At 38.9% G+C, this 13,759-nt stretch overlaps 1 protein-coding gene across 2 annotated transcripts in view; it reads right to left on the reverse strand.

The window, feature by feature from the left end:
• Positions 1 to 1,505: 1,505 nt before the first annotated feature.
• Positions 1,506 to 13,759, reverse strand: part of tle5 (TLE family member 5, transcriptional modulator) — a 439,890-nt gene continuing 427,636 nt past the window's right edge. The window contains exons 5-7 of one of the 2 annotated variants that reach the window (XM_024278857.2): positions 4,612 to 4,674; positions 3,912 to 3,986; positions 1,506 to 2,109 (exon numbers count right to left, since the gene is read on the reverse strand). In XM_024278857.2, the coding sequence (XP_024134625.1) occupies positions 1,885 to 2,109; positions 3,912 to 3,986; positions 4,612 to 4,674 (363 nt within the window). In that variant the 3' untranslated portion in view covers positions 1,506 to 1,884. Of the gene's footprint in view, positions 2,113 to 3,911; positions 3,987 to 4,611; positions 4,675 to 13,759 lie in introns of both variants that reach the window. The other variant, XM_024278856.2, reaches the window with a different exon arrangement.

Consider the following 13,759-nt stretch of genomic DNA (forward strand, 5'->3'; position numbering starts at 1 on the left):
CGTGGTTCAAAAGAAACATGGAGGAGAATCTTAGTGTTTTCTTCTTAAATTTTGTTTTTATCTTTTGCCATGACAAATACAAAAGTGTGACTTATACTCGCACATATTCTTGTTGATTAGACGTTTTTTGCTCCTGAGACTTAAAATCCAGAAAATACAGTAGTTTGTTTTTGTGTTTCCAGCTGAGATCGACGTGTTCAGTTCAAACAAAAGCAGCTTTTAATCTACGGAATCTCTCAATATTTTCAAAATTTTGAGGATAAATTTATGTAAGCTTTCTTTAGAACCTCGAATGGTTAAAAACAAACCGATTCCGTTGTGTGGAGTTTGAGGCTGCGCCGCTTCCTGACACTTTCCTGTTTATTTCCTCCAAACAGATGTCTAACCTAAAAACATACAAGAGGAAATGCCAAATATTTAAAAAAAATCCATGAACAGCAAATATAAATGTAGCAGCTTTTTGTGCTTAAACAATTGACAGTATCAGAAAACTGGACTGAGTGACAGTGATGTAATCCATAGAAAATTGTTTATTTCCAACCACATGAAGTGAATCAGTCTGTTTCTATGGATCTAGAAATCATTAGTGAGAATTAATTGGTCTGAGTCAATGTTTCTATGGCAACATCTTTGGCCAATCGGGAGTGAGCTTGTTGGAAGGCCACACCCCCACCACTTGAAAGTGAGCTACAAGAAATCTGTTGAACTTTTTGAGGTCACATGCAAGATGGCGCCAGAGACGATCTCGAGCCAGAGGCGGAAATTTTGCAACTTTAGGAAACACTTTGAAAAAACAAAATTTAAAAAATGTTTAAGAACTATCAGCTCTTAAGCTTTTAAAAGTGAATAAACTGTAACTATGTAGCAGTTTGGTGTGCAAGATGAGCTTCAGATGGGACGGAGAAGTTATCTTTTTAACTTTTTGACCGTTTGATGTGAGAAAGCCTACTTTTATTGAGGCTTCTGATTGGTCAGTTCATAGTTTGAATAATTTGAACTACAGAAAAATAAAATCAAGGATTTTCTGACATAGAATGACTGAGTAACAGCTGTTTATTTCTCTTTAGAAGTCTATAGGATTTAGGCTTCTTGGAGCCAGCAGGTACATCCTGTTTTAAAGGAGGAGTCACTCAGTCCAGTTCTCATGTACAGTCAATGCTTTATAGTGAACAAAACCTACAGCTGTTGGTCAGCAGTGAACTTCATGCAGCGTCTTATAAAGAATATGTAAGATGTTTGTAAAGTGGATTTTGCAGAGTAAAATCTGAGCATCTGAATATTCAGGATCCCAGTCCAGAGTCTGAATGACAGCTTTAGATTCGCTGCCTGGTTTGTTTTTCTGGTTTCACTCATTTCTGTGGCAGATACGTGAAGATCTCCCCCCCTTCAGGATGGACGAAGATCTCATGAGAAAACTCTGAAAGCTGCTCAGTCTCTGTGGTAACTGTTGGGAGGATGCTTTAACTTTTTTTGACTTAAGACTTTTATTGTGAAAGGGTGAGGGCTGTGCTCTCCAGACCAGTTTGATAAAGAAGTTTAACAGAAACAGTTTGCAGTTCAGTCAGGATCAGAAAGGATCTGCTCAAAGCTGGAGAAAGAGGTTTGAGGAGGAAGAGAAGGAGAAACAAACAAAACCTGAAAGGAACTGGAAGATGGAAACACAAAAGAAAGAAAACAAACAGCAGAGTTCATAGTTGGAGAGTCTTTGAGGCAACCTTGTACATGTGGGCAAACCGGAGGACCAAAGCTCTGCTAACGAGACGATTATGGATCTGAGCTGAAGGATCAAAGCCGATCTTTGCTGAGGAAAACTGGGGAGCAAGGAGGCGAATGTGTGGAGATTCAGGTCTCTGGAAAAGAGAAGAGCTGAGCGAGGAACGCCATCTAATCGGACTTGTCTCCATCTTCCTCGCGGTGGCTGTCCACGCCGTCACGAGAGGCTTTCTCCTCCTTGGCCAGCTGGGCTTGAGAAGCCAGTAGAGAGGAGAGCGAGAAGAGGCCGGAGGAGGTGGTGACGGCGGGGAGGGCCGGCTGGCTCAGGCCCAGCGGCAGCGGCGTCATGGGCAGGGCCAGGCCCTGGAGCTGGGACAGCTGGTGAGCCTGGAGCTGCTGCTGCATGAAGACAAGCAGACTTAGCTCGGACGAAAGCACAGATTCAGCACAGAAAACGGAGCACGAACCAGGAGAAGATCACAGCTGAAACTACCATCCATTTTATCTGAGCTGAAAGCTTCTGCATCAAAACCAACGAGCAGCTGGACCGCTGATCTTTAGCAGAATGGCGCTTAAAAAACAGACCTGAAACATGGATTTACCCACAGCTTTAAAAGGAAAAACATGCAAAAAGTAATTTAATTTTGTCTGAATTCTACGACAGAGTATTGAGGCCACAGTGATAACTAAATAAATTTACGAGAAGAAAGTCATAAAATTACAGGAAATAAATATTTAAAATTAACACGAGAAAATTTGTAAAATTATGAGAAAAAAAGTTGTAATTTTATACAAATAAAGTGATAATACGGAAGAAAAAATAGCTAAAAATTACAAAAATAAATTCAGAAAATTAAGAGAAAAAAGTTGAATAAAGTCGAAATTATTATGAGAAGGTAAAAAAACTACAAGAGACAAGTTGTAAAATTATAAGGAGAAACATCAAAATTTTATGAGAATAAAGTCCTAATATTATGAAAAAATGTTTAAAAATATAAAAAGAAAGAACTAAAATTGAGACAAAGAGGTCAAATTAAGTGTAATATGAGGAGAAAAAAGGTACAAAAAAATATGAGGATAAAGTTGTAAATTATGAGGAAAAAAAATCCACAATTTTGCAAGAATATAGTCATAATATTATGAAAAAATGTTTGGTAAAAAAAAGTTTAAAAAATTACAGGGGAAAAGTTGTAAAATTTTGAGGGAAAAAAGTCATTTTTTACAAGAATAAAAAGTTTTGTTTTTTTAAAATATGAAAATAAACTAATGAAAATGAAAGGAAAAAAGTATAAAGCCGTAGTGTAAAAAATATATTTAAAAAAATTATGAAACTAACATTTCAAAATTTTGAAGAAAAAGTCAATTTTACAAGAATAAAGTCATAGTATTATGAAAAATAAAGTTTTAAAAAATAAAGTTGTAAAATTATGCAGGACACTTTTTCAGTCTTTTAGGCTAATTTGGAGTTTAGCTAATTTTTTAGCCTTATGCTAGCAGTTTTGGTTAAATTAGACATTTTAACAGCTGTTTTAGGCTAATATTTCAAAAACATGCTGTTTTGGCTAATTTAGATTTTTTTTTCTTTTTTTTTTTGGCTAATTTGGCATTTTGCTAATATTTTAGCTTGCTGTCAACTTCAGTGTTTTCAGTCATCAGCTTTAGTGTTTTTAGTCATCAATTTCAGCTTCTTCAGAGGCCAAATTCAGCTGACAGTATTTACACCAACATTATTGCAGGTAATCATTTATATCTAGCGTTTAAAATGTTTTTGCATTATCTTTTTCTATAAAGAAATGAATTATTTAAAGTTTGGTTACATTTGGGTTTCTGGAAAACCGTAAATGTTTACGTTTAGGCTGTGATTGTTACACTTTTTGTGTTAACCTACAAAGCGACCCGGCCCCCCCATCAGAGAAGAAAAGAGTCACAAGAAAACGTTTGAGGACTCCTGCCTTAGAGGAAGATCCCAGAAAACAGGAAGATTTGGACTAAAATTGAACATTTCAAATGAAATAGTATATTTAAACAGCTTTAAAGCGTTTTGTCGGCTTTATTGATCCTTCTGACTAATGGTTTTTTAATGACCTTCTCCTTCATCAATAGAAGGTCATTAAAGTAACCAACCGGATCGATCAGGCCCATCGATTTCTGAACCGTTCTACCGATCATCATTACAACCAGGTGCTGGACCGCCGTACCCTTATGATGGAGTTCATCTCTGGGGGGGTGACCTGCTTGGCCCTCTCGATGGCGGCCAGGACCTGCTGCTGGTGCTGAGGGAGGGGGGCGGCGTCGGGGGATCGGCCGGAGAGACGAGACAATAACAGCGGGACAGAAACAGGGGGAGGAAAGTTTGGGAGGGGGGTAGAAGGAGGTCGATAGGTTAGATCAATACAAACAGTCCCTGACAGACTCCTACAACCCCCCCCGGTGCTGCTCCTCCCCCTCCGGCCTTTTAGCTATTCATCCAGTCACAAACACAAACAGAAAAACACAAAGCCTTGTGCGACGGCGGGAATGGATGGCGGGCTGGTGCGGTGTAATGGGTGGAGGTCAACCCCCCCCGGGGGGCAGATAAGAGCGGGGCTTATCTGAATCACAAAGCCATTTATTACACTGACACACAAACACAGAAAGAAAGGAAGAGTGGCGGATGAAGAATGAAGGGGGGGTCAGAAACGGCGAGGGGGGGGTCAATCAAATATAGCAGAGAAGCAGTGAGGTGGGGGAGGGGCGTGAAAGCTGAAGTGAGATGGAGTGATGATGAAGGGCCGGAGGAGAGATGCTGAGGGGGTGCAGACGTAATTAGGCGGGGGTGGGGGTGCGCTCGTTCGCCGAGGTCAGGGGTCAAAGACGAGTGTGTGTCGGCGTGGGCGTGTCAAAGAGCACGACGCTCACCTCCTGGGACAGGTAGGGCAGGACTTGTGCGCAGATCCCGTTCAGTCTCTTGACGATCTCGGCCTGTGGGCGGAGTTACAGGTCAAACGTTTTCCTGACAGTAAACAAATACTTTATTTCTTCTTCTTTGGTATTATTTAGAAAGGACTTCCCCTTCATTCTTTCCTTTATTTTACCCATCCATCATTTTTCTAGTCCTCCATCATTCAACATCCATCCATTTGTCCTCCTCCTTTTATTCCATCCATCCTTGATTCCATTTTTCTGCTCTTCCCTCCTTTTATTTAATCCATCCACCCATTCCCCCCTTATTCCATCAATCATTCCCTTCTTCCTTTATTTCATCCATACATTTATCTGTCTTTCCCTCCCTCGTTTATTACATCTATCTGATCTTCCCTCCTTTTATTTCATCCAATCCACCCACCCATCCTTCCCTCCTTCCTTGATTCCATCCATGTCTTCTTCCCTCCTTTTGGTCCATCGGTCCATCCATCCATCCATCCATCCATCCATCCATCCATCCATCCATCCATCCATCCATCATTTCCTCCTTCCTTTAATCAAACAATCTGTCCTTCCCTCCTCTCATTTCATCCACCCATCCTTCCTTCCTTGATTTCCAACTTCCTTTATTCCATCCATCATCCATCCATCATTTCCTCCTTCCTTAAATCTATCCATCTGTTCTTCCCTCCTTTTATTTCATCCTTCCATCCTTACTCCTTTGATTCCCTCCATCTTTCCATCCATTCATCATTTCCTCCTTCTTTTACTCCACCCATCCATCCTTCCTTGATTCCATCCATCTTTTCATCCTTTTGTCCTTCCCTCCTTCCCTTTATCACATTCATTTATCCAACCATCATCTGACCATTCCTCAATCTATCCTTCCCTCCATCCTTTATTCACCTGTTCTTCCCCCTTTCTGTTCTATCCATTGATCTATCCATCCATTCTCCACCATCCATCCGTTCACAGAGTTTCCATGTTAAATCTAATCCCACATAAATTCATCTCAAATGATTTTAGTTCAGAATTATTCTGCATTTAACTAGAATATTCCAGTACAGAAACTCTTGTTCTCCTCATCCCAAAGTTCACAGGAGAACATCTCCTGACAGTTCCAGAACGTTCTGCATCTGCTGAAAGCTTTTTAAACAGAAACTTCCCTCCGTCTGTATTTATGAACATTTATCCAAACTAGATCTGAACATAAACAGAGTTCAAAGAAATGTGATGAAACTCAGCCTCAACCAGACAGCAGCTGGAATCACAGTGATGCTGAAAAATCATCTATCAGACATTAGATGATAGCAGAGTATGGAGAATAGAGTCTTACTTCTGAATATGCAATGCAGGTTTAAGAGACAACTCCCCAAACTTCATATCAAGAGGTCCATCGTAAGTATTGCATTAAGCGGTTAAGCATCACGTTCATTCATCTGATTTGCTCGTCTCGCTTAAGCACCTTCAAGGGCAGGTGAGGCCGCCTTCTTTGTTGCTTCGTTCCAAATTAAGGAGATAAAAGCTGTGGAGTTCATTTCAAGAGGAGAATTTGCATTTCATAGCAGTTCATGTGAGCTCTTAGAACGAGATCGTGGAGCAAATGAACGAGGGAAAGATCAGGATGGAAATAAACGGATCGACGGACGGAAGAGGAGAATGAGGAGCTGCTTCTGTCATCAGGAGAGGAGAACGTTTCACTCCATCAAACATCCACAGAACTGTCTTTGATAACACATGTTACATGTGATAAAATATCTTCTTTAACCCTAGAGCATCACTGGGTGAATTTCACCCCAGCACGTGTATTTAGATGACTTTCAATATGTTGGATTTTTCTGGGGGCCATAGGTTCCTGCGTGAAGTCTCACATGTCCAGGAATAGGTGGACCAAAGGCCCAATCTCCAGATTCATTGGTTTCTTTTAGGAATTTTTTGTTCTCAAATTCATTTTTTTATTAATTTTAACCATGTTTTTAGGATCTTTTTATTTTCCATTTTGTTACATAAACCACAGTAAAAATAAAAGAAAATTACTCTAATTTATCCAGTGTTGTCATATTTTGATCTATTTTTTATGACAAATACTTTTTATTAGGTATATTATACCAGGTAAAAAGTGGATATGATGGATATATCACAGATTTAATGAAAAGAAAATATAGTCAATACGAACATTTTACGACGATTGTTTGTTAATAAATTACAAAACATTTTTTACACAAAAAATATTCAAACGCAATGCATTGTGGTCTATATTTACTAATGTGGTGAGCAGCAACGCACACTGGTTTTTTCACAAAGACTTCTACAAAATTTCCAGGACACTTGATGTTGGAATTGTAGATTCGGTTAACGCTACAAAATGGTGAACGCACTATATTGGGCACCATGTTTTTAGACAGAGTCTACAATGAGCTTTTCTACGTTCAATCCTTCACAATAAATCCAATCAAATTAAAAACAAACTGGTACAAATGCTTTAATGCTTTAGCATATGGTAATTTCTCAACTATTTGCCGAGTGAATGTAATCGAACAGACTGAGACTTGAAAAGCTTTACTAGTGAAAAAGTTGAACATCAGTGCAAAGCTGCTTTTCTCAGCTTTCCAAATCCATAGGAATTACATTAATTGGACGAACGGTCAAAACACTGTGGTAATATAAGACATGTGAGTCATTTCTTGTTGCTGTAGACAGCTCCAGCATTTAAGGGTTAACTTCTTTTTTGCAAACATGATTTTCCATTCTTTACTTATAATGGTTGGAGTTCAACCTCAGTGTGCTAAGAACGTTACAATAAATACAGCAAACTGTGAACAAATTATTTCAAATATGTTTTTTTTTAAAATCATATATGGATTCTGTTGGATTTCTGAATGAAGACGCCTGTTTCACATCATTGGAGTTGGATTGTCTGAGTCAGAGTTACCACAAAAAAGACTATTTGGCGTTTCCGTCACAGAAAAATCACTTGAGGTGATTTGAAAATCATTTTTTAAAAAAATCCACAGAATGTTTATGTAAGGATGAAAACCAGAAGCAAAGAGAGAAGAAAAAGGCTGGAAAGGAAACTCAGATTTTGTCAGAATTAAGCACAACACAAACATCAATAAACGTTACTGACAGTGGAGGAAACTGTAGTAAATTAGGATTTTATCACAACTGTCCAATCATCATTAACTAAATCACAAACTAACAGCTAAACCACATGAAACTGACAAATCCAAAAAACATCAACACGTCTTCATCACAAGTCCTCAAAGATCTAGGAGTCCAGGAATCTGTGGGTCTGGAAAATCCAATGCTGCAAACCCATTTTAGTGATTGTGCATGAATGTAAACCGTCTGTAGCGCTAACACCTTCATTCACATAGATAACATCGAACAAAACTTTCACAAATGTGTCCAACATGGCGCCTCAGAAGTTCTGATACGTCTAAAGATCCTGTTGTTTTCCTGATCAGCTGAAGCTCTAGAAAACGAAATGTTATGAATCCTTTCAAAACTGTAACTGACAAACACGCTCAGCTAAAAGCAGAATACACAGAGGATGTCACAGACTTCCGCTTCCATTTTTTATCCCTCCTTCATACAAGTCTACCCTCACGTTTTTAATCATCCAATCCGGTTCTGAGATATGCAAAGCAGCAGTAATGGTGTTACAGCCTAATTCATGGCAGGATGAGGGGAGCGGGGATGGGGGGGGGCTCCTAACTCGCATTAGGCATGCGGAGCACGGCTCTGCATTAACGCTTCACTCCTACCGCTCATCATGACACACAAACTCCCCAACGTCTCTACAGCGTCTCTTTAAAATGTCGGCTATCACTCCACGCCATCTGTGGGTTCTACTCTTCTTCACTGGCCTTTACTCTGTTTTTTCTAACCCAATGGCCCACTTATACACCCCTCCCTCACATGTTACTTTCTGTGAGCTCAAATGGATTAATTAGTCTCTGAAAAACACTTTGTGTGTGTGTAAAGGTCGCTTCAGAGTATATAAGGGAAAGCTGCAGTCTGGCTTCTCCAAGTCTTAATATTATCTTCATTGTTGCTACATTTTATGTCATAAAAAAAGTAAATATAACTCAAAATGTATTTAGAAATTAGCCAAAGTACTAACTAGTACACTCACATCCTTCCAGAGTTACTAGTGTATAAGGATTAAACCCATAAAAGCTGAACGTGGACTTTCACATCTCCACTTCCTTGGACACAAATGATACAAACGTTTAAGTCTTAGTTACATGCATTCATACAAGCACACGGGGGTTGACCTGTACAGGTGCTTCAGGTCTTTGGGGTTGTCTGGGCAGTGGGGGGTCATAGAGGGGAGCAGCAGTATCTAAAAGTGTGTTTTGCAGCTCCTTTGAGGCTTGTATGCCGCCTTAAAGGACGTCATGAAAAGGGCTGTGGGTCGTTGCTCAGGTGGAGATCCGAATCCATTCACGAATCAAACTCAACGATTCACGAATCGAACAACTATTCTTACTTTTAAATATGTCTATTCCTACGTGTATGCATGTCTTTTTACTGGATATATACATTTGTATTAAATCACCATCATTTATGCCTTTATTTAGAACAGGAGATCAGAATCAACAAAACTGATAAAACACAAAGATTTAGATAAAAAGAAATGGTGTTCATCATTTTTAACTTTTTTGTCAACCTTCTGGTTAAGTTCAGCAGTAATATAAACACAATAAAAAAGATAAAACCACTGCTATTTTGTATCATTTTCCATTCTCAAAGTTGTTCAGATGAAAAAAAGTTGTTTTTTACACGGCAGAATCATCTGATTCCCGTTGATCACATCAGGGTGAGGCTGCGTTTCTCCACGTCAGAATCCACTGAAGTTTCGTTAATTACGTCAACAGACTCAAAAGAATGTAAATATTTGAGGTAAAGCTCCGATGTTAAAGCTAATTAATGTTTCCAGAAGTGAGCGGAACTGCAGTCTCAGTTTTTGAACAGAAAAAAGCTCTTGCTAGTTTTACTTTGAAAACCGGAAGCTTCACCGACACGAAGATGTGTTTACTTCCTGTGACAGTATCGCTGCTCTTTCACTTTTGTTTTAGTTCATAAACTTAAAATCCAACATTAATCTACATTTCAGAGCAAAAAAATACATCGTCTCATGATAATATTTTACTACACTCTGACTCTACTATATTTATAAAGATCACAAATCAGCGACCTTGCATGTCGCAAATATTCGTACTAGAATTTGCGGTCTACGACCTTCATATTTCATGCGAGTCGCCCTTCGAGCTCCTTACGGTTTGCCCATCTTTCACCTGCCAACAGCCCGTATCCACCCGTTAGGGCTGCAGGAACCAAGCATTTATTTCTAAATTCTTTCCACTTTTTCCAACCAGTCAGCTTTATTCGTCTTTTCTACAGTAAAAAAGTGTTTTCCAAGAGTTCTATAGTATGTCAAAAAACACATGAAACATAATGACATGCAATTGTTTTCTAACAAAAACGTTCCATCGCTCAGACTTCAACATGTCACCTGTGTTGTGACAAACTTAGTATATCCGACTCTTTGATTATTCTTCCATATCAATGGGAGCCGATCTCCCATTGACGGATTCTCCACAGACGCAGACAAAATAAAAACTCAGAACTGGTGGATTGGAAAGAAGATGTCAAAATAACACCTGCCTTTCACATCAGTCATTCAAAACTCTAAAGTTTGATGGCCTACAATAAAAAGTAGGGGTGCAACTAAAGTCTTCTTTGGTTGATTCCATCAACAGCTTTTCAGTGTATATTTTAATGAACTGAAGTGAACTTTGAGCCTTAAAAAAGATTTTATTTAGTTTGTTTGTGCTTAGGGATTACAGGGAAAATAAAAAGTGGAATTTTGCTTTGTTTTAACTGAATGTTTTATTTTCAATAAACTGATAAAAAAGTTAAACGCCGGATATAGATTTTGGCCATCATGTGTACAAAAATATCCAAGAAAATGAATAAATATGCATGGTCATTGCAATTTACGCCTGTTAAACATCGCAAAATGATACAAACGTTGGAAACATTAGCTTAAAATCAAAAACACACCTTAGGTTGGAGCCGAACATGATTGAACACACTAAAACTAAATTGTTAATACTTTAAAATCTAAATTTTTAACATAAATATGAGTAAAAACAGGCAGAAATGTCATTCCAGAATAAATCAACTTAAACCTTAAATAACTTTCAATATTTTATTCTCCATAAAAATAAATTTGGTCAAAATTATACAAGTTAGAAATAAGTGCAAGATAACATCGTGCAACAATAAAATAAAATGATCTTTGTCATGTGTGGGTGAAAGGGTCCATTTTACAATTGAAACGGTTAAAATACCGGACTGTAAGTAGATGAGGAAAGTATCATTTAAGTTATGTTGACGCTTTATTTAAATAAAACTGTTCTAGTGAAATGGAAAGGATGCATTAGTTGTTTTACTGTGTTTATGTATCATAGTTATATCATTATCACAATAGTGATCCCTTATATCGCACATCAAAAGCTTGTCCTCATATTGTGCATATACATAACTCTCTGATCTTCTGAGAGGCTGTTCTACATATAATAGTCATAGTTAGCTCAGTTTCCTGCTCACATTAAAACAACCTTCATGATGAAACCCTGAAGACAAACCATCAGAAAAACGAAGCGCTCTGACTCAACGCCGCTTCATTTAACCGTCCCTGACTCGACCTCACATCTCTTCTTACGGGCAAAATGAAAAGTTGCAGAGAGAAAACAGCGAGCGGAAAGACAGGAGTGCAGGGAGCTCTTCTGAATCGAGTACGACAAGCGCGATCAAGAGGGAGCAACTGGATGTGTGAGAGTGTGAGAGAAAGAAAGAGAGTGAAATAGAGATGGAGGTGGAAAGAGGAGGAAGAGTCTGGCTCTGCACAATAAGCTTAGACACGAATGCTCCTCGACACTCGTTTCCACACATCCCCTTCAATTTCAACTCTCTAATGGAACTAGCCATTTGCCGCACCCACTCACAGTGTGCACGGAGAAGGAGCGCGCACGCAGACTAGAGCGGAGCTGCACAAAGCTCCCAGCGGCCTGTGGACATGTGCCAGCAGCGCACACACCGCTTCAAGCATCATCACTGATGAAGAGGGGCACTTGTGCGCACACACCACAGCTCGTCCTGACAGCCCACACTCCAACTTTGGGGTTTTTTTATTGCAGAGCGCCAAAACAAAGCAAAAGACTTGTGGACAGAAAATATTAAAAATGTGAAATAATGTACTTGCTCAGATCCCACATTTGTATCCCAGCTTGTGTGGGTGCATTAATGTGAAGGTCTTTAAATCATGGAGGCTGCTACTTCTGTGTGCAAGTGCAACCATTAGTCAACATGCGCTCGCCTCATCCAATGCGCCTGTCAGAGGGCGCCGTCAATCATGCGGCCGGCGTGTGCGTTTGCTGCAGACGAGGTCAGCGATGAGGGCGAGCCCTTCGGAGGCCCATCGCTCTCTCACACCTACGGGCCGAACAGAAATGACTTCCCGCTTCAGTCGGGCTAGCTGATGTATGGCCAGCAGCCTCCTCTCGTCTTTTGTCTTTTCTCCAGGTAACCCTTCACAAGTCCTCAAATGATAAGCTAACTTTCTAAAGAGATTAACAAATGCAAAACTAAATAAAAAGGACTAAATTGGTTTTACAAAATTGGTTTTGAGCACATATTCATGTAGTTTTTGTATCCCAAAGCCAATACAGACTGAGGCTAAGATTGAGTTAATGATTCTAAAAGTCTGGCTCCCTAACAGGTTATTCCTCTGTACTGAACTAGGTTTTATACATTACGGATTATCAAAATGAGCTGTAAGACCTTCATGAGTAAGAGAAGAGCTTTTTCTTACAAACCTTACAGTAGTACACCGGCTATACTAACATCCTCAATACATTCAAACTATTAAACACAGAATCTCATTTGCCTCGCAGGGACTAAGTACTAGGAGGAGAATTTGAGTAGAAATCTTTAATCTTGCACAGAAAATCAAGATTTAAGTTCTCCCGGTGATCCACCTTCTGCTAGAATGCTTTTGGCTACATTTTAAGGTTCACTCAGATGAGTTAACATCTCAACCCAACATAGAAGAGCAAGTGCAGCAGCATTTTTAAGAGATGCTCGTTTTAGCAACTTAAATTTGGAGTTTAGTTCTTATGGAGAGAAAATGGACTCACTCCGATTTGTGCGTGAGTAATTCTTGATTTGTAACTCATATAATGTTTTGTGCATAAGTAAAAAAAAATTACTACATTTAAAAAAGTGTAAAATACAATTTATATTTGCAAAAGTTAAATTACAACAGCTTGCATCACCTCTTACGCACGCACAACACCTCAGTTACGCACGGATCTTTGAGACTTATTTCACGTCTCACTGATTCATCCGTGAGTGATGCGTTCAAGTACTACTAGAATGCTTGTTCATCAGAGTTTTCTTATCAGCCGTTTTTAACTTGGATTGTCAATAATATCCGGTGAAATTAGACATTTTCCCACTTTCTTAAACAGATATGCCTGATAATTAATATAAAAAAGTCTAAATAAACGTTTTTAAAACACTTATCCATTTAAAAATAAATATATTTTCCAGCTAGCGCTTTCGATCTGCAGCGGCTTCCCTGACAGCTCCTCCGACACGAGGCTCTGTCCCGATGGCTGGTCACCAGTCACAGGGATATTTTTTTTAAATATAGTAATTTTTTTGTACTTATGCGCAAAACGTATTATATGAGTGACAAATCAAGGATACGCACGCACAAATCGGAGTGAGTCTATTTTCTCTCCATACATTCTTTTAGCTAATAGTCTGAGCTCATTTTTACAGAAGTTTGAATAAACTGATACATATTCTGTAAGCTTTTGTTTTTAGCTAATATCTTTAATAGTAGTGGTGAGGAAAAAATCTGTGTTCAGATGCATCAGTTATAATCAATTCTGAATCATATTATGAATTTTAAATAATCAATAATCAGAAAATGTATATGATTTAAAGTAAAAGTAACAAGCGGAACCAAACGTTTCTCACTCTGACATTTTTGAAGAGCACACAAACATGGCTGACCTTCCACATCTCGTTATCCGACCGCCCCCGACTTCACTTAAAGCGA

This window comes from Oryzias melastigma, linkage group LG4 (genome assembly GCF_002922805.2).
Source record: "Oryzias melastigma strain HK-1 linkage group LG4, ASM292280v2, whole genome shotgun sequence".
Classification (NCBI taxonomy): Eukaryota; Metazoa; Chordata; class Actinopteri; order Beloniformes; family Adrianichthyidae; genus Oryzias; species Oryzias melastigma.